The 19,879-nt window shown below is 36.0% G+C and overlaps 1 protein-coding gene across 1 annotated transcript in view; it reads left to right on the top strand.

Annotated features, from left to right (window-relative positions):
* cac (calcium voltage-gated channel subunit cacophony) overlaps positions 1–19,379 on the top strand; it is a 541,297-nt gene extending 521,918 nt beyond the window's left edge. The window contains exons 31-34 of the mRNA XM_073975285.1: positions 416–607; positions 7,226–7,374; positions 17,956–18,176; positions 18,243–19,379. Coding sequence (XP_073831386.1) covers positions 416–607; positions 7,226–7,374; positions 17,956–18,176; positions 18,243–18,393 — 713 coding nt within the window. The 3' untranslated portion in view covers positions 18,394–19,379. The remainder of the gene's footprint in view (positions 1–415; positions 608–7,225; positions 7,375–17,955; positions 18,177–18,242) is intronic.
* The last annotated feature ends 500 nt before the right edge of the window (positions 19,380–19,879 follow it).

Below are 19,879 nucleotides of genomic sequence, written 5' to 3'. Positions count from 1 at the left end.
CATTTGAGACAAGTTATAAAACAAAGCTATTAACATTTTTGTTCTTTCACCTAAAACTATCTATTTTGAGTTTTGCATTTTACTACGCTTAAATATACAAATATCATAAAATACTTTACTTAAATTGATATTTAAAAAAATTTTTTATCACTTTTTGTTATTGATTTTGTTTGTTTTTTGTATTCTTCATGTTATTTTGCCCAAAAAAATGACTTTCTAAATAAAAAAAAAATAAAACTTAATGAAATAAGTAACAAAAAAAAAGAGAAGATACCACAAATGCTATACTTTACTTTTCGTTTGTAACCTAACTTCGTATGTGTATCTATTATTTATTGCCTATTTGTTGTTTTTTTTTTTCTTTTTTCGATATTTAATGGTAACAACGCCAAACCAAAAAATATAAAAAATACAGGTTCATGGTCAGCATCGACAAGTCCGGCCCGTTCGCCTTCACCGTCACGTTATGGTGGCCACACCAGACGCCCTGAACTGCCTTATCCCTCATATGGGACAACAAGTCTATGTCAAAGATCACGATCACCGAGTCCTGCACGATTGCAGGAGATGCGTGAAAGAGATAGACTTGGCTATGGGATTGATATGGGTACTTTCTCTCTCTCTCTCTGTCTCTCACTTACATAATACGCAACAGTCATAACAACACATACAGCAAAATAATAATTGATTTAACATGCGCATTATTTAAAAAAAAACCAACCAACAAAAAATTTGAAACAAATCGCCTTACACTAAAACTACTTTTTCGTCTAACTCTATTCTATGTTTCTATCTCTCTCTCTAACTTTCTGTCTGTCTGTCTTGCCTATGTCAAACATACATGCTTCATACAACAATTTACATTCATACATAACATAATGCAATAAAATTTGTTATACTCGATCGATCTGTTCCTCTTGTTCATTGTCACAGTTAACACTGTCCGTTAAGTATTTCGTTTGTCTATTTCTGAATCTTGGAAAAACAAAATGAAATACCATACAATTCATCAACAAATGCATTTAGCTCGGAAGGAATATTCTAACCCAAATCTATATTCACACCATTTAATTCGAAGAACAACAAACACTAAAACACTATCCCCACCGCAAAAAAAAACAGTCAACTAAATATTTCCAATTTTCTTTAGCAAATTACACATTCAAAGGACACGCAACTAGAGAATGTAGTCACAACAACAACAAGAACAACAAGCGCCTCATCATTCAAAACTCTTACAGTCATACTTCCTTTTGCTGTCTTCGTAGAGCAGTTAACATATTTTTGCAATAACAATAATAATTCGAAAAATTCTATAACAATTTTAGTTGAATGTGTCAGCAGCAGTCACAACTTCATTGAAAATGCATTTCGTAATTTGGCCATCATCGAGTTTGTCCCATTATAAAATAATAATTAATGATTAATAATTTTCTGTTACTCAAAAAATAAAATAAAATGTCATGTCTCCTGTGGCCTCAATCATCATCTGAATAACCAACCACCAAAAGAAACGTTTGCCTTACATATATAATAATCAAAGAATCCAATCTAGTTTACTAACAATGTCAATGTTTGCGTCGCCATCATGTCATACTTGCGCCATGTTTCATCATAACAACTTATCTATCATTTACTTCAGTGGGTTATGCGTTCTTACTTCATCTACCAATATAGAAATAATTCTCATTCGTTCGATATAATTTGTGCTGGATATATTGAAGCTGTCTTTACTGTTTTTTTTTTTTTTTTTTTTGCTTAAATGGGTTTTCCGTTTTGTGGGTATTTGTGTTGTTTTCACCTATTTGTTTTTTTAATTATTTTTTGGTGTTTTGCACTTGTGTTGTAGATATTTGTTGGTGTAATTATAATTTCATTATTATTTTGGTATTGGATTAGTTACTAGATTTAAGGATAGCATCATATATGGATGAAAATAAAATTTACATTGGATATAATCACATAAATTTAAAGAAATGTCTCTAATTTCCAATGATAAGTAATTTCCAGTATATAAAGAAAATTTATACATCGAGTTAAAAGGTTATGTGTCTTCATTGTAATAATTATTGACACTCGGTTGTTATGCATAACCTATTCCTTTTGGACATCCTCTTACATTGTTACCTTTACATTTAACAACCATTAAAGAAATTAAAAAATAACAGAGTCCGGCAATTTTCAAAAAATTGCGTTACACAGAAAGCGGACTATATATGTACGTCTGAAACTATAGAAAAAATGGAGTAAAATGGCTCTTAAGATTTTTCGTTTTCTCATCCTGTTGAACTTTTGAAGGATAATCAAAGGACAAAATTTTTCAAAAAAAATATTTTCAATACTTGTACTCATCGCACGATGCTGTTGTTGGTGTCATAATAAAGAGAAGAATATTGGCTTTCTATAATAATTTTCATATATTGCATTCAAGGATAGCAAGGACATCAGAAATGTCCTCGAAAAAGAAAATACTAAAAAATTCTTTGAAAACATCCCACAATTTTGTTCAAAAAAATATTTCTTAATATCCTTTATGTAGTGCAACACTTCCCGAAATTTCAATATCCAAGCTTACTTACTTAGCTGGCCCATTACAGAACATTTGTTCCATAGACGAACTAAGAAAAGATCTCCAATTCTCTCTGTTTAGTGCTTCGGTTTTTGGAATACCGTGCCATGTCATCTCTTCATCCACTTGTTTGCGCCATCTATTGTTTGGCCTGCCAATTCTGCGTGCACCGCCGGTGGCTCGAACTTATACGCCTTTTTAGCGGGTTCATCATCGCTCATTCTTATGATATGGCCTAGCCAACGCAATCGCTGCATCTCGATGCGTTTAACTATATTGATGTCGTTGTATAGCAGATACAGCTCGTGGCTCATACGACGTCGATATTCACCGTCAACGCAGATCTGTCCGTAGATCTTTCGAAGATTTTCTCTCTCAAACACACCAAGCACTGCATTATCTGCTTGCGCAAGTACCCAGACTTCGGAACCATACATCAGCACGGGTAGTATTAGTGTTTTGTAAAGCGTTATTTTTGTTTGACGAGTTGTGGCTTTGTTTTTAAAGTGCTTACTTAAGCCAAAGTAGCATCTGTTGGCCAATACAATTCTTCTTTTTATTTCACACCTGTTGTGTTTACGGAGGTGCCGAGGTATACCAACAAGTATTTTACTACCTCAAAATTATAGGAACCAACTTCAACAGTTGGTCCGATCTCAATGGGCGCATTGCGCGTCGACACCATCAGCTTGGCCGTTTACCGCCAGACCCACTTTCGCAGATTCTCCTTCGACCTTTATAAAGGTATCGGTTACTTCTTTTACTGATCGTCCCATGATGTCTATATCATCAGCATAAGCAAGTAACATGTGGCTGTTGGTGTAGATTCTGCCACTTCTTTCGACTTTTGCCTCTCGTATAACCTTTTCTAGCAGGATGTTGAAAAGATCACACGAAAGGCTGTCTCCTTACCTGAAACCTTTTTTGGTACAAAACTCTTCGGAGAGGTTCTTTACTATTTTAACTGAAGATCTTGTGTCAGTTAGAGTCATTTTACAAAGCCAAATGAGCTTTGCGGCGATACCAAATACAGACATTGCTTGGAATACCTTTGAACGTAGCGGGCTGTCGAAGGCTGCTTCATACAAAAAGATGGTAGGTGTCGATCTGCATCTCCAGGATTTGCCGCAGGGTAAATACTTGGCCAATGGTGGACTTGCTAGGTCTAAAGCCGCATTGGTATGGTCCAATTATTTCGTTCGCACAATATCCCTGACACTATCTTGTAGTCGATAGGGAGAAGACTTATGCCCCTATAGTTGGAGCATAAAGTCTTATCTCCTTTCTTATGGACGGGACACAGGATGCTCAGGTTCCAATCGTCGGGTACGCGTTCGAGCTAACTAGCTAATGCATACACCTTATCAGAGTGTCGCCTCCGGTTTTAAACAGCTCGGCTGGTAGGCCATCAGCTCCTGCTGCCTTATTATTCTTCAGCCGGTTTATTGCTGTCTTTACCTCATCTTGGCCGGGTGGTATACATTCAATACCATCTTCTGGGATTGGATCTGTGGTATCTTCGTCGACTTTGCTACTATTGGATACCAACAGTTTGGAAAAACGCTCTTTCCATATCCTTAGCATACTATCTGTATCAGTTACCAGATTACCTTTCTGGTCTCTACAGGAGGATGTACCAGTTCCAAAGCCATCAGTTTGATGCTTGACTCTTTGGTAGAATTTTCGGACTTCATTCTGGTTCGTGTACATCTCGATTTTTTCACACTCCCGCTTTTCCATTTCTCTCTTTTTCTTGCGGAAAACACGTTTCTCTTCTCTCCTTTTCTCCCGATATCACTCTCGTGCGCTACGTGTTGCCACTGATTGTAAAGTAGCCCTATATGCCGCATTTTTCTCTTCGGTAGCAGCACTACACTCTTGGTCATACCATGGATTCCTTGGTGCGGGGTCTCTGGTATCCAAGTACTGATTTTGCGGCTGTTTGCATGGAGTGGGCAATGTTTTGCCATTGTCCTGATATGTTATCGGGACGAGGATTGCTTTGATTAAGCAGTTGGGCCAGTTGAGTGGAATATGCTGTGGCTATCTGTTGTGATTGCAGCTCACCGATGTCCAACTTCCGTGTTGTGTCTGTTCGCACTTTGTTTGCTACGTTTGATCTGGTAGGTACCTTGGCTGCAACAAGGTAGTGGTCCGAGACTATGTTTGCTCCTCGGAACGATCGTACATCCAACACGCTTGATGCATGTCTTCCATCTATCACAACGTGACTAATTTGATTTCTTGTTCTTTGATCTGGCGACACCTAGGTGCCCTTATGAATATCGAGATGATTAAATCTGGTACTGCTAACTACCATGTTTTTTGCAGCTGCAAAGTCTATTAGCCTCATACCATTGTCAGATGTTTCACTGTGAAGGCTGAATTTCCCAACTGTTGGGCCAAAGATATTATCCTTTCCAATTTTGGCATTAAAATCGCCTAGAATAATTTTAATGTCATGGGCAGGGCAACGGTCATAAGTTTCTTCTAAGCGCTCGTAAAATATATCTTTGGTCTGTTCGTCCTTTTCTTCAGTGGGAGCATGAGCGCAAATAAAGCTGATGTTGAAGAATTTAGCTTTTATTCGAATTGCAGCAAATCTTTCATTCACTGGAGTGAAGCTGGATACCAGATGTTTTAGTCTCCGACTAACTACCAATCCACAGCCAAACTCATGCTTTACGTCATGGCAGCTATAATACAGTGCGTCACCTTTAGGTGTTGTTGTGACGCCTTTCCAAATCCATCGTATTTCCTGTATGGCAGTAATATCGGCCTTGTACTTTTCAAGTAGGTCTGCCAATGCGAAGACTGCACCTTCTCTATAAAGTGTGCGAACATTCCAGGTGCAGATTCGCAGATCATGGTCCTTAAAACGTTTGCGGGGTTCGTCAACTTTAGAGGAGGTTGTTTTTCTTTTCTTTCGTTTTTTCATAGTATGCTGTTTTTTCTAGGGGAGGGTTACTAACCCGACGCCCAAACCCAAGTTTTTAACGTTCTTATGGGAGAACGCGCGGCACATGTTAGCTCACTACCTTTAACGGTGTTAGAGGCAGTTCCCCAGGTGACACCACGGGGAGGTCAGTGTCCACTTGAGATGAAAGAGGGACCAAGATAAAACCTGGGCTTTGCCATGTTAAAACCGGTCAGGACCGTTGCTTGGTATCTTCCATCCCCTACGACACCCATACTTCCCGGCATACTGGTCAAAAATGTATACGATGACCCACTGAAATGACTAGTGGGTGCGATATCTATCGAAAAGATATGACTCCCTAAAAAAGGTCCATTTCCATAGTCCATTATAGTTGGTCCACTTTTTGACTTAGTCCTAATCAACACTTTTGTCGGCAAGTTCAAATGTCCAAAAAGGGGCACAAAATTCTGAAAAGACCCCAGACATGATACCGACTGATACTTTTTACTTGATAATAAAAAGTTACATGCAATTCTTCACAGAAAACAAAACATGCTATTATATATCAGCGTGAGGCATTGTGAGTTTCGTGAGCGTAAATTTATTCTCGCTCACAACTTGACTCTAACTGGTGGTGAGCGAGAGTAAATTTACGCTCACGAAACTCACGAACAAAATTAAAAAAAAAACGAACAAACCATATTCTGTAAACCAAAACCCTAGAACAAATTATAAAGGAAATTTTACCTTGACGATTTTGACCTTGAAGATGTGGTTTGATGGATTTCATGTGTTCAGAATTTTTTAAGACAAGAGCTACAACTTTGCCTCCGAGTACAAACAAAAGTTCTTTGCGGTTCTTATTCTCACTTTTGGTTTTCTGTCATGCTGCGGTGTCATAATATGGTTTGTTCGTATTTTCTTTTTAATTTTGTCCATCTCGCACAATGGTGTATAATAGCATGTATTGTTTTCTTTGAAGAATTTCATGTAAATATTTAGTAAAAAATAACTTACAAAGCTAGGATATTGAAATTTCGGGAAGGGTTGCACTACATAAAGGATATTAAGATATATTTTTAATTTTAAAGGACATTTTTGATTTCTTGTTATCATTGAATGCAATAAATGAAAATGATTATACAAAGCCAAAATTCTCCTCTTTAATATTACACCAAAACCAGCATCGTGCGATGAGTACAAGTATTTAAAATATATATATTTTTTGAAAAATGTTGTCCTTTGAAATTTGATTGGTCAACAGGATGAGAAAACGAAAAATCTTAAGTGCCATTATACTCCATTTTTCCTATAGTTTCGGACGTATATAGTCCGGTTCATGTGTAAATTTGGCTGTCGGACGGTGTGATAAAACATTTTATTTTCATCCAACTATATACATAAATCAATCTAAAAACCCTTATCATACGCATGATTCAAACCTCATTTTATGTTATACAAAAACAGAAAGCTTAAGCACTTTTATTATTTTTCAATGTCTAAAAATTATTAATGTATCTCCTCCTCCTCCTATCATTTAACATGTAAAGAAAACAACAACAAAAATACATTTGTCCATTACTTACATTCAAAACAAACAAAAAAATCTATTCAATCATAAATAAATATTTTTCTTCAGTTCATTGAAAAAAAAAAAAAAAATACACATTAAATACAACTTTATGATAATATATATTTTAATAACTTATTGCCGTCTTCTGCTTTTTGGAATTTAGGTGGACCCCATGGCCAACACAGTTACCCAAATTTAAACCATCGTCGTGGTGGTGGTCGTCGTCTGCCACCCACACCCAGTAAACCATCGACCTTGCAGCTAAAGCCAACAAATATTAATTTTCCAAAATTAAATGCAAGTCCAACACATGTAAGTAAACAAATGTCTTTTTCTAAAAGAACAATTATTTGTTGTGTTTTTATGTTCGTTTACTTATTGTTTTAATTTTTTGTTTGTTCAGATTGAAGTATTGAGGTTTCATCCAACACAATACATCTCGTCGCAGTAATATTAGGTTATTTCTCTATAGGTAAAAATTCCAGAAAAAGAATCATTTTTAAAAATAATCCAAGGCCTTCCTCAATCTGTTAGATGCTTATTAGTTAATCAGTTGAAAATTTGCTTTAGAATAGATAAACGGATTTGAGCTTAACATTTTTTGTTAATCATAAACATAATGAAGGATAACAAATTTAAATATTATATTAAAATTTAATAATTTTTAAAAGAAATTAAAGCATCGACAGTCGTATGTATGGAGCACAAATCATGCATTGCAAAAATAGCATAATTCTTCTTTTTATAGTGATATTCGGTAAATATGTTGACCTCCTTCTATCCGCTCATAAATCAACACCAGCTGTGAATAATAGTACGTTTAGATTTACGAAACCAACTCGATTTCTAATGTCAATTCCATGACGTATACGTGAAATAAAATCCAGTGGATTTATAGGTAGGATTTATTTGACGTATACGCTATGGAATTGACATTTGAAACCGAGTTGATTTATAAATCTAAACGTACCATAATCGTTCTTGTATAGATCGATTTTAAAGCCTGCATGTTCATATTATGTATTAGACTATCCTCATTTATTCTATTTGATCTCAAACCCCTGCCAATATATTGGCAATTTATTCACCTTGAAGCGGGGTACACCCGATCAGTTTTGACTGTTGATTTTTCGGAAATATCGATAACTGTCAAAGTATCCAGCAACATCAAACAATTTTGTTGTTGCATGATGACAGTCAAAAATGAACGGCCACACCGGCAAGCAAACGATTATTTAAGCAAAACCTGACATTCAAAGCTGACCGTGTGTACCCCGCCTAAAGTACAGTACACATTGGCAGTTTTGAATGACGATTTTTTGCAATTATCGATAACTGTCCAACCGTCCAGCAACCACAAAAATGAACGGCCACACTAGCAAGCAACAACAAAGCTGTCATTCAAAACTGACAATGTGTACCAGCTTAACAATAGGTATATGTAATCGAAGTCAAAATTCGATTTTCGATCTTACAATTGTGATGTAGAATAAAATCAAGGAGGAGTGTCATTTAAAAAATTGTCATACAAACAAGTAAAAAAGTGTCAGTCGGCAGAGATATACCCTCAGCCTAGGTGAACAAATTTGGACAACATATCAGGAGATCGAAAGATTGGACAAATTGTTTGTCCCGTTCAATTTTAGTGATATTTTTAAGATTTTGGGGTGAAGTACCGGAAGTTGTGCACCGGTATTGTCCATCTTCGAACTGAAAGTGCACCGAATATGACGAAAGTCATATTTTTGACCAAATCAGTTCGAGAGTTATCGTGCTCTCAAACCACTACATATGGTACCATATGTGATTTTTACACCTTTCGGACAGTTTTCTCAGGAAGTATGAACTTGCACCTGAAAAAAACTTTGATCGCCGTAATGGAGACAGCGAATGCAAGTTGCTTCAACAAAAATCAAAGTGATTCGAGAGCAGGTCTTAAAGTGAACTTATCCGAAAATTTGTGTAGGAAGTATGGGGTGGGGGCAGTGAATACAAGTATCTACAACAAAAATCAAAGCGATCCGAGAACAGGTCCTAATCTGAACTTTTCCGAAATTTTGTGTGGGAGGTACCCGAAGGAGTGGCCCGATAGAGTCCATATTGGAACTTCATCTATGTCTGGTAGAGAATTCACGATGTGCAAAGTATGGACCAAATCGGTTACTCCCTTCAAGAGTTATCAAGAGTTAGGGAGGTACCTGAATGAGTGAACCGATATGGCCCATCTTCGAACTAAAACTAAGTTTGGGCAAAATATTACGAAAGCCAAGATTTGGACCAAATCGGCTCATCCGTTCGAGAGTTATCGTGCGCACCAGACAGACGTCCGTCTGACATTGCTAAATCGATTCCAAAATGTCTGAAACGTTATAGTTCAATACTGACTTTTTGCACGAGGTAAGAGGTTTGGTCAAGGAAAATGCCAATAACTTTGGATAATTATCGGATAGCATTTAGCATGTGAAATTGACTATATTTTCTCGTGAAACTTGAAAATCAACTCTTGACCGCTCCATTGACGCAAATTATATCAATATGCCGGTTAGAAATGGAACAATTGTTCTTCATATATAAGAAAAATCAAAAAACCAAAAAAAAATTGACAAAGGGATTTTGAAATAAATCGCAATCAAATGTCACATTTTTCAAGATTTTGCTTGGAAACCGCAAGTCTTATCGAAATGGAATAAAGAAAATGTTGTAGCAGTGAAAATTCTCTACAACATTTTCTTCAGTCCCATTTCTATAGGAACTGCCGTTTCCAAGAAAAATCCTGAAACCCTAGAAAAACCTAGAAAGTATAAAGCCATGTCTGGGATTGTTTAGAATTTGTTTGCAACATGTTGTCCCTATTACGACGGTTAGACAATAATTCCTGAGATAATGATTCAAAAACCCCGCCGTCACCAACTAATATGATTGATGAGCACGATTACTAACGAATTGCGTATCCAATTTGTCAAAAACATTTTGCACACTGTAAAATTACTTCCAAACGTACACCAAGTTGCATGAGGGTCTATAAAGAAACACATCTTCGGGCACCTGTTTCGCGAAATTCAATTCGTCCATTCGAAAGTAAAATCTTATAAAATTCTCGTATTTTGCCGACTTTTTTGTGACAAAATTGGAAGATTTGCCAAGACTTGCCACTTCTAAGGAAAATCCTGAAAACCTAAAAATGTGAACTTTGACCGCGATTTATTTAGATTTTTTTTCTCATCTATGAACATTGCAGTTTCAGAACCCGCAAAAACTTCCGAAAATCGAGCGATACCAAAACATGGACCTATGTTGACGATTTTAAGTGAAACAGTTTCGTGGACACTGAGAATCTCAAATGGCAAATTACAGGTAGTTCGGTTAAAAATTGTAGCTGAAATCCTCAAAATACCAAAAATCGGGAGGTACCGTTATATGAGGGCTATACCAAAACATGGACTTATGTTGGCTAAATTTTGGTGAAGAACTTTTGTGGCCACTGAGCACCACAAATGTCAAATTGCAGCTAGTTCGGTTAAACATTTTTGCTAAAATTCTTAAAATACCGAAAATCGTTATATAGGGTGGTATACCAACACATGGACCTATGTTGACGATTTTTGGTGGGGAAGTTTCGTGATCACTGAGAATCACAAATTATAGTTAATTCGGTTGAAAATTGTAGCTAAACTCCTCAAAATATCGAAAATCGGGTGGTACCGATATATGGGGGCTATACCAAATCATGGACCCATGTTGACGATTTTTTTGGAGAAGTTTCGTGACCACAGAGTACAGCTAGTTCGGTTAAAAATGTTAGCTAAAATCCTCAAAATACCAAAAATCTGAGGTACCGTTATATTGTGGCTATACCAAAAAGGGAGTAAAGGTTGATCACTAGGAACCCTAAATGTCAAATTATAGCTAATTCGGTTTGAAAATGTGACTAAAAACGTCAAAATACCTGAAATCGGGAGGTACCGTTATATGGGGGCTATACCAAAACGTGCACCGATATAGCCCATCATCGAACTTGACCTGCCTGCAATCAAAATATACATCTTCCCAAAATTTCAGCTTACTATCTTCATTTTTGTGAATGCCAGAGTGATTATCACAGACGGACGGACAGAGATCGATTTCGATAAAATCTCTGAAGGGTTGAGAGTAGGTACTTAAAGGAATAGCCCTCATTGTTTATTTTGAAAGTGAATCTTATTTAGGTTGTAATTTCTTTCGATAAATATCACGTACGCCAGTCATTCCAGCTGGTCACCTAATTAAGAACTTTTGGAGCAGTATATTATTCCAAAGGATCCTCGAACAGACCTTAAATTTCACTTGAACAGCATTTTCGAACTTTTCTGAGATAGGTACCCGAAGGAGTGGACCGATGTGGCCCATGTGCGAACTAAGTAAACTAAGTTTGGACAAGGAGATCCGACGTTTAAACCGCTTTAGCGAATATTCGAACTTAAACATAGTTTGGAAAAAATATTACGAAGACCAAATTTTGGAACCAATCGGTTGTACCAGCTGCCAGACAGAAAAATAAAAATGCCGGTTTTTCAACAATGTGCAGAAGACGAAGCAACAACAAAATATACCTTCTCAAAGAGAACCAACTTTTTAAATAATTTGGTCCGCTCAAAACTTGAAAATACCTGAAATCGGCGGTACCGTTATATGACCATAACAAATTTCTATAATTTTTTGGTTGGGAAGTTTCTGAATTAATGGGAACGTTATATATCAAATTTTAGCTAATTCGGTCTGAAAATATACCTAAAAACGTCTATATACTTGAAATCGGGCAATACCGTTATATGGAGGCCATTTGTTTGTGGAGAAGTTTCGGGCGGTACCGTTTTATCGTTTTATCTCGTCCATATATGAAAAATAGTATACCACAGGGTAATGGTGTAACTTATTATCCAATTCGGATGAAAATTGGAGAAGATCGTTATTTACCAAAGGACAACACTTCCACTCATCTGAATATGTTTGCAATTTTTTATCTTAAACTGTGTTTAGATTACAGGTCCATACTATATAATATTTGAGAGTCCTATACTATGCCAACATTCAGAAGAAAAATCATACCGATGTTGCCATATTTTCGGAAAATATCGCTGTTATAATAAAAATGTACCAAAAAAGTGCTAAATTTTTTGGGTCATCTGAATAGGTTTGAATAAAATTGGAAAAAAGGTACTACCTATGCAAATTTTGCCCAGTTTTTTGTTTTAATTTAGTAAACTGGAATATTCCGGTAAATCCTACAGAAAGTTTGACCCACTTTATTAGGTACGTGGGTTCAAATCTCAACCTGGAAAATGACTTAAATGACTTAAGACCCCTAGAGCATTTGTGATGCAATGAAACTTAAGCCAAAACAACAAATATTTTCAATGACCTTTGCACTTTATCGACCCTAATATTATGGCTAACACTTGGTATTTGCTCTCAGATAATTTTAGAAACCTAGAAAGTGTCTTACGAAATCAAAAAGTCATTTAAAGCAGGGTTATAAAAACTTTTTTGTTGGAATATTTCTTGAGTTTATATGTGCTCATGTTGCCACACGGTCAACTTTTCCGAAGAAACTGGCGACCATTTACTTCGAAGTTCTGCTTATATGAACAACTTTCGTTAAATTTGGCTCGCTTTCGAAGACCTAAACGGCCGATTCGTGTTTTGTTTCGGGCTCCTAAGCATAGATCCAAGATTCGTCGTCTGTGATGATATCATAAACGCCGTTTCAAGCACAGCGATCGTTTTTATTCACAATTTCATTGCACTAATCCACAAGAGCCTCTTTTTGGGCGATTGTATTGTATTGACTGTATCCAACGAGAAAATCCATTTTTCCGGCCAGGTGTTCATGCAATATCAAATGTTAGTTGGTATTTCTTCCACCAACTAACATTTGATGTTGCATGCCCAAGGATGCCTCTATCTCACGGTATCTAACACGAAGAACTTGCAACACGCGGTGTTGCCCAGGCCAGGTAGTTTTCGTGCAGCCCTCGTATTCACAATTTCTTTGCACGAATCCACAATGGAATATTTTAAGCGATTGTCCAATTTTATTGGATCTAAATCCATTTTTGCGGTCATGTGTTCATGCAATATACCATGTTAGTTGATGGAAGAAATGTCCAAGGATGCCTCTATCTCACGGTATATGTATAACATGGCGATCATGCATTATCTTTGGGCATCCCTCATGACCTTCGTTTTTTGCCGATTGAATTCATTAAACCAGTTTTTCGTAATGCTTATCGACATACAATGATTTAATTTGATCGATGCACTCTTGCAGTTATTGTCCACTTCGAAAGTTGTGAAAAATGATCGGACGAAAATGTTCACAAGTAAATTCCATTTTTTTGCAAATTGATTCTATTTTGGCACCGTAAACAACACAGCACATGGTCGTATGGCAAACTGTTCTGAGTACGTTTAGGCTAAAAACTTTCAAAAAAAAAATCCAAATGGCGTCAGCCTGGGCCAGACAGTTTTCATGCAGCCCTCGTATCTGGGGTTCAAACGGCGTTTCTTAAGAGAAATACTCAGAAAATGTCACTTGCATTACACTGATGGGTATTTTTGCACTGGTAAAAATTTAATGTGATGGGGATTTCTGAGTGAAATCGGACATTTTTCCAAAATGATTTTTTAGATTTCCTTCATTTTTTCTGGAGTGATGCTACCCATCAGCACAACATTTCAGTATATGTATTTGAAAAAGTCGAATTCTGTAAAAACTATATGCAAAGAAATACTCATAACTTCTTTAATATTGGTCCAATTTGAACAAATCTTTTTATACCCTACACCACTATGTGGTAAGGGGTATTATGTGTTAGTGCATTAGTATGTAACATACAAAAGGAAGCGAGATAGACCCATAGTTCCTTCTAGGGATATACATAGAATCCGTCCGTCCGTCCGTTCGCAACATACAGGTCGCATTTGTTGACCGATTTCGCTGAAAATTGGGGAATACCATTTTTTTAGCCGTCGGAAGATCAAGTTCGATGATGGGCTATATCGGTCCAAGTTTTGGTATAGCCCCCATATATATTTTCGGCCGATTTCACGTATTTTCTGTAACACACACGCTATATATGTCCGATTTCGATGAAATTTGGAACGTGTGACTGAATTTGGTCTAAAAATAAATGTGCCAAATTATATCGAAATCGGTTCAGATTTGGATATAGCTCCCATATATATGTTCGCCCGATTTCACGTATGCGATGTACCAATCACGCTATATACGTCCGATTTTAATGAAATTTGGAATGTTTGACTGAATTTGGTATAGAAATAAGTGTGCCAAATTATATAGAAATCGGTTCAGATTTGGATATAGCTCCCATATATATTTTCGGCCGATTTCACGTATTTTCTGTACCAAACACGCTATATATTTCCGATTTCGATGAAATTTGGAATGTGTGACTGAATTCAGTCTAGAAATAAATGTGCCAAATTATATCGAAATCGGTTCAGATTTGGATATAGCACCCATATATATTTTTGGCCGATTTCGCGTATTTGCTGTTCCAAACACGCTATATAAGTGGGATTTCAATGATATTTGGAATATGTGACTGAATTCGGTCTGGAAATAAATGTGCCAAATTATATCAAAATCGGTTTAGATCTGGATATAGCTCCGATTTATATTTTACATATTCACAGTGGTGTAGGGTATCATATAGTCGGCCCCGCCCGACTTTGATCCTTTCCTTACTGGTTTTTTGTATGTTTTGTTTTTTGTTTTTGTCAGCTACTTAATAGAAAAAAGAAAAACATGCACAGTGGTCTTTAATGCAATTGTTGTTATACCCTACACCACTATGTGGTAAGGGGTATTATGTGTTAGTGCATTTGTATGTAACATACAAAAGGAAGCGAGATAGACCCCCCGATTTGCGGTATTTTGACGTTTTTAGCTACATTTTCAGACCGATTTAGCTATAATTTAACATTTAGGGTTCTTGAGTGTCAATAAACTTATATAACAAAAGTTGTGGACATAGGTCCACGTTTTGGTATAGCCCCCATATAACGGTACCCCCCAATTTACGGTATTTTGACGTTTTTAGCTACATTTTCAGACCGATGTAGCTATAATTTAACATTTAGGGTTCTTAAGCGTCAATAAACTTATATAACAAAAGTTGTGGACATAGGTCCCCGTTTTGGTATAGCCCCCATATAACGGTGCCCCCCGATTTACGGTGTTTTGATGTTTTTAACTACATTTTCAGACCGATATAGCTATAATTTGACATTTAGGGTTCTTAAGTGTCAATAAACTTATATAACAAAAGTTGTGGACATAGGTCCACGTTTTGGTATAGCCCCCATATACCGATACCCTCCGATTTGCGGTATTTTAACCGAATTAGGAGTTATTTGACATTAAAGGCTCCCATCAAAAACTGTCAACATAGGCCCATGTTTTATTATAACCCCTATATAACAGTACCTCCCAATTTCTAGCCCACCAAAAATTGTCAACATACATAGTTAGATATAGGCACCATAAAAAAGGGCCTCCCGAGTGAAGCATAAATGTACCTAAACATTATCTGACATTTTAACGTACCCACTTAAAGTTGGGGACAGGAATGAAAAGTAATTATTCCATTTTAGTTCAGAATATTTTATGGTGGAGGGTATGAAAAGTTCGCCCGGCCGAACTTAATGCTTTTTTACTTGTTTTTTTTTCTGTAAAGTAACAAATGTTTCACACTGGTATAAAGGAATTTTTTTATTGACAAATTTTAAATAGTAATCATTCGAATCCCACCACCAAATAGGACTTAAAATTCTTGTAATTGATCGTAGTTTAGTACAAAAAATTCAATAAAATCGAAGGGGCCAATCATTGTTAAAAATTGATTTTAAATATAAAATCGCGAAAATTGCATCCAAGCCTACTGTGCAAATTTTTTTCTATTTTTTATTAAATAGCTGATAACACAACAACAAAACATATAAGCAAATATTTCTTCAAATTGGACTAATATTAAAGAAGTTATAAGCATTTCTTTGCATATGGTTTTTACAGAGCTCAACTTTTTCAAGGCGCGGTATCTCTGGAGCCGTTGGTCCAAAAATAGCTGAAAATATACTGAAATATTTTGCTGATGAGCAGCACCACCACTGCAAACAATTAAGGAAATCAGAAACCTCATTTGAAAAAGTGTCCGATTTCACTCAGAAATCCCCATATATTTTTGGACCATTTTATGCACCAAAAACTTTGTCTACGAATATTTTTATAGAATTTGATAGACTTTGGTTTAGTTAAATTCTGTTAAAGCTGGTTAATATTTGACCATAGACCCCACACTAGGATTATAACTTTTCTGGATTTGTTGCAAATATCAAAAATACAACCACATAGAACATGAAAAAACTTCACTTGTCCCCCACCGTTAAAAAAGTTTGAGCACCGATTGCATACAAGTTTTTCATTGCAGTTGTTTCTTATATGTTTTCCATTATAATAGCATATCGTTATTAAATAAACTATTTATTATTGAAATTAAATATAATCTTCAACATCGAAAAATTCTACATACGTCCAATACATAAATTTCGTCAAATCGCGATATTTTAGTCGGTGCACAAACTTTTTTTCACAGAATAAAACTAAAACACGCGATTTCGTTATCAGGACATAGTACTGGTGTGGTATTTTGTTGGTTATAGCCCTACCCCCACACCTATACAATATGTTACATCCAATTTTCTGGTTGCGATTATATTTGGTATGATATATATATAGAATTGGTTTATCAAATGTGATTATATGTAGTCTATTTAGACTTTTTTCGCAATCTTATATATTTTTCATCTGACTTCAAATTCAAGCTAAATATAATTTTACGAAATACTCGTATATAATATTTTCTTAAAGTGGTGCAGGGTAAACCATAGCATAGCATATTTTATTCAAATTGAGACCTTTGAATTATATGGATTTGAAGAATTTCGATTGGACATGATCAAACCACCATAAAATGTTCCTTAACAATTTGAGATTCAACTTCAAAACTTAAATTTTTCAATAAAGTATAGGCTTCGACATAATTGAAAATCCGTTATAGGAAACATTACTTTCACATCACTTTTTACATTGAAATCGAAGATATACATAATAGACGCAACATTTTCATTGTTCGATTTTGTTAGAATCCATGTTGTGAAAGCTTTAACTTAGAATTGTTCTAACTTCCAAACAAAACAGCTGCAGATGCATAGATCGAAGAATAATCATCTGCTTGGATACAGCAAAATGAAATATCAACATTCATACATTAAGCATTACTTTGTACAAGAGAACAAAACGATTGTCATTTTCGATAGCTTAGAAAAAAAACTGTCACACATTGTTTTCTAAATGTAATTCTAAACAAGCAATGAATGCTCGTCGAGTGCATGTCCAACTCGAGGTTAAAATTAATTGTCAAGAAAAAACCAAAAAATTAATGTGAATGAATGCAAAAATTTTGTGTAATCTATTACCTTTGTTAGATGTTATACGAAAACTTTTAATTTTTATTAGTGATGAAACAATTGCTACGCAACTTCACATTGTAAGATAAACGATTGATTAGAAAGACAGACAAAAACAGGCAGGCAGTCAGACAGGCCGAGAAGTTCTGGAGATACAACCGAAAATGATTTCGTTCGAACTTCAAATAAAGGCTTCATACCACAAATAAATAAACCTAAATGAGAAAGCGGGGGACAACAATGTCTTCACATTCCCACCCACCAATTCTTCTTTCGATTCCAACCAAGTTCGTCAAGTTAGCTTATGCAGTTTTTTAACGTGTTTGCGGATTTAATTAATTGTTTTTTATTCGTTCTTTATTGCAGACACATCACTCAACACCTCATAGTGTTCACTCGTTGGTAAACCACCGCGATCTAATACCGGACCCTAGAGAGTTGTATTATAGCAGTAGAGAACGTGAGCGTGATCGCGCTCGTTACAGGGACCGCTTACGTGACTATGATCCACGATACGAATATCGGGATCGAGAGCGTGAGCTATATGAACGAGAACGAGATCGTGAGTTGGAGTATGAAAGAGAAAGGTAAGTTGTAGACTGAATATTTTGAGAATTTTTATTTAATGGATGTTACTCTTTGAAATAATCTAGACTGGAATACATACCACCCTTGTCGTTTGAACAAGCGGTTGCTATGGGCCGAACGGGGAGAGTGTTACCCTCGCCGGTAATGAATGGCTATAAGCCAAAGGGTAGCCACCATGCACGCCACTCCGATTCCGATGAAGAGGACTGGTGCTAGCAAAGGCTTTGATTGCGATCGCGTGATCGAAGGGAACAGATCTGGGTATAGCATCAGGCCATATTGCAAACCGCACTGTCCGCACCAGATTTAGATCATAATTTTGATACAATACCAATGCAACATTTTCTTCATCCTTCACACCACTACCGCCAACGACCAGCCATTACCGCCGCCATGTCATATAACGATCTATTCCGTTTACAAACACCACTCGAAGAAAACCAAAGACTTATGATGATGCCATCACGACGACCACCACCACCATCACCACAGCGACCACCAACATCACCGACAACACCAACTTCACCACAATCATTGTTAGAGACCGAAAAACGCAGACGTTACGAAAGAGAACAACGTTTACGCAAATTGTCATCGTTGGCATTCCTGAGGAATACCTATGGCCACGAGGACGATGATGATGAGGATGATGATGCTGCCCTAGAGCGTATCATTGCGGAGACAACGTTTATGCAACCGAATATAGCTACAACTAAAGTTTATTCAGATCATGAGATCAATTATATCACTAGAAATCCAGAGACAACAGCAACCACCACCACCAACAACAACAGCAGTAACAATAACAACACAAATCATTTAAACCAAAAGACCAAAAACGACACTACTACACTACCAACAACAACCACAACACTTGCCAGCAGCACTGCGGTCATAACGCCACCATCGGACATAACAATAACGGATACGGAAATATTTATGGAGCCAATACGAGAGACAAGTATAAGGACAAGCACATCAGGCAATACTGCTGCAACAAGACAACAACAGCAACAAGAACAACATCTTTATCACACTTTATAAGCAACAACTACAACAACAAACACATTTCGAAAACCATCCAAAAATCATCAAATTCATCGATCGTTCTAAACCAAACCAAAGACTTTTTAAACCAAAAAACAACAAAAACAAAACCTAAAAGAAGAAAGAAAACAACAATGGAAAATTAAACCACAAAATGGAAGGAAAATATAATAAAAATCTATAATTTTTTTTATAACTGCAAACATTTAAAAGAAAATACCTGCAATTGCCAGCCAGCCAGCCTGCAGCAACAGCAGCTAACCGTAAACCGAAAATCACTAACCTTAGCTTCATTTTAGTTAAAACGTATATTTTTTATGAAATAATGGAAAAAGGAAAAAATTAAAGAAAAAAAAAACACATTTGTAAAAGCTTTAAATTAATTTAAGTACCTTAAGCGACATACTAACTACTCTTGATACCAAACCAAACCGAACAAAAACCAAAAAAAAAATAAAATCACAAGAAAAAAAATCAAATCAAACCACAAAGTCAAAGAAGGTCAGCAGGAATTTATTTTGTTTTAAAGATTTTCATGGAAAATCCAAATGTTTGTTTTTGTTTTGCTTTGTTATAAATGAGATTTTAAATGGAAAATTATATATATATTGTTTTAGAACTTTTTAAAGCCAAACATTATTACTATAGATTATTT

This window comes from Musca autumnalis, unplaced genomic scaffold, assembly GCF_047663935.1.
Source record: "Musca autumnalis isolate F117 unplaced genomic scaffold, ASM4766393v1 scaffold_3, whole genome shotgun sequence".
In the NCBI taxonomy this organism is placed as follows: domain Eukaryota; kingdom Metazoa; phylum Arthropoda; class Insecta; order Diptera; family Muscidae; genus Musca; species Musca autumnalis.
Note: the sequence above shows the minus strand (reverse complement) of the source record. Positions and strands in the feature narration are given on the sequence as shown.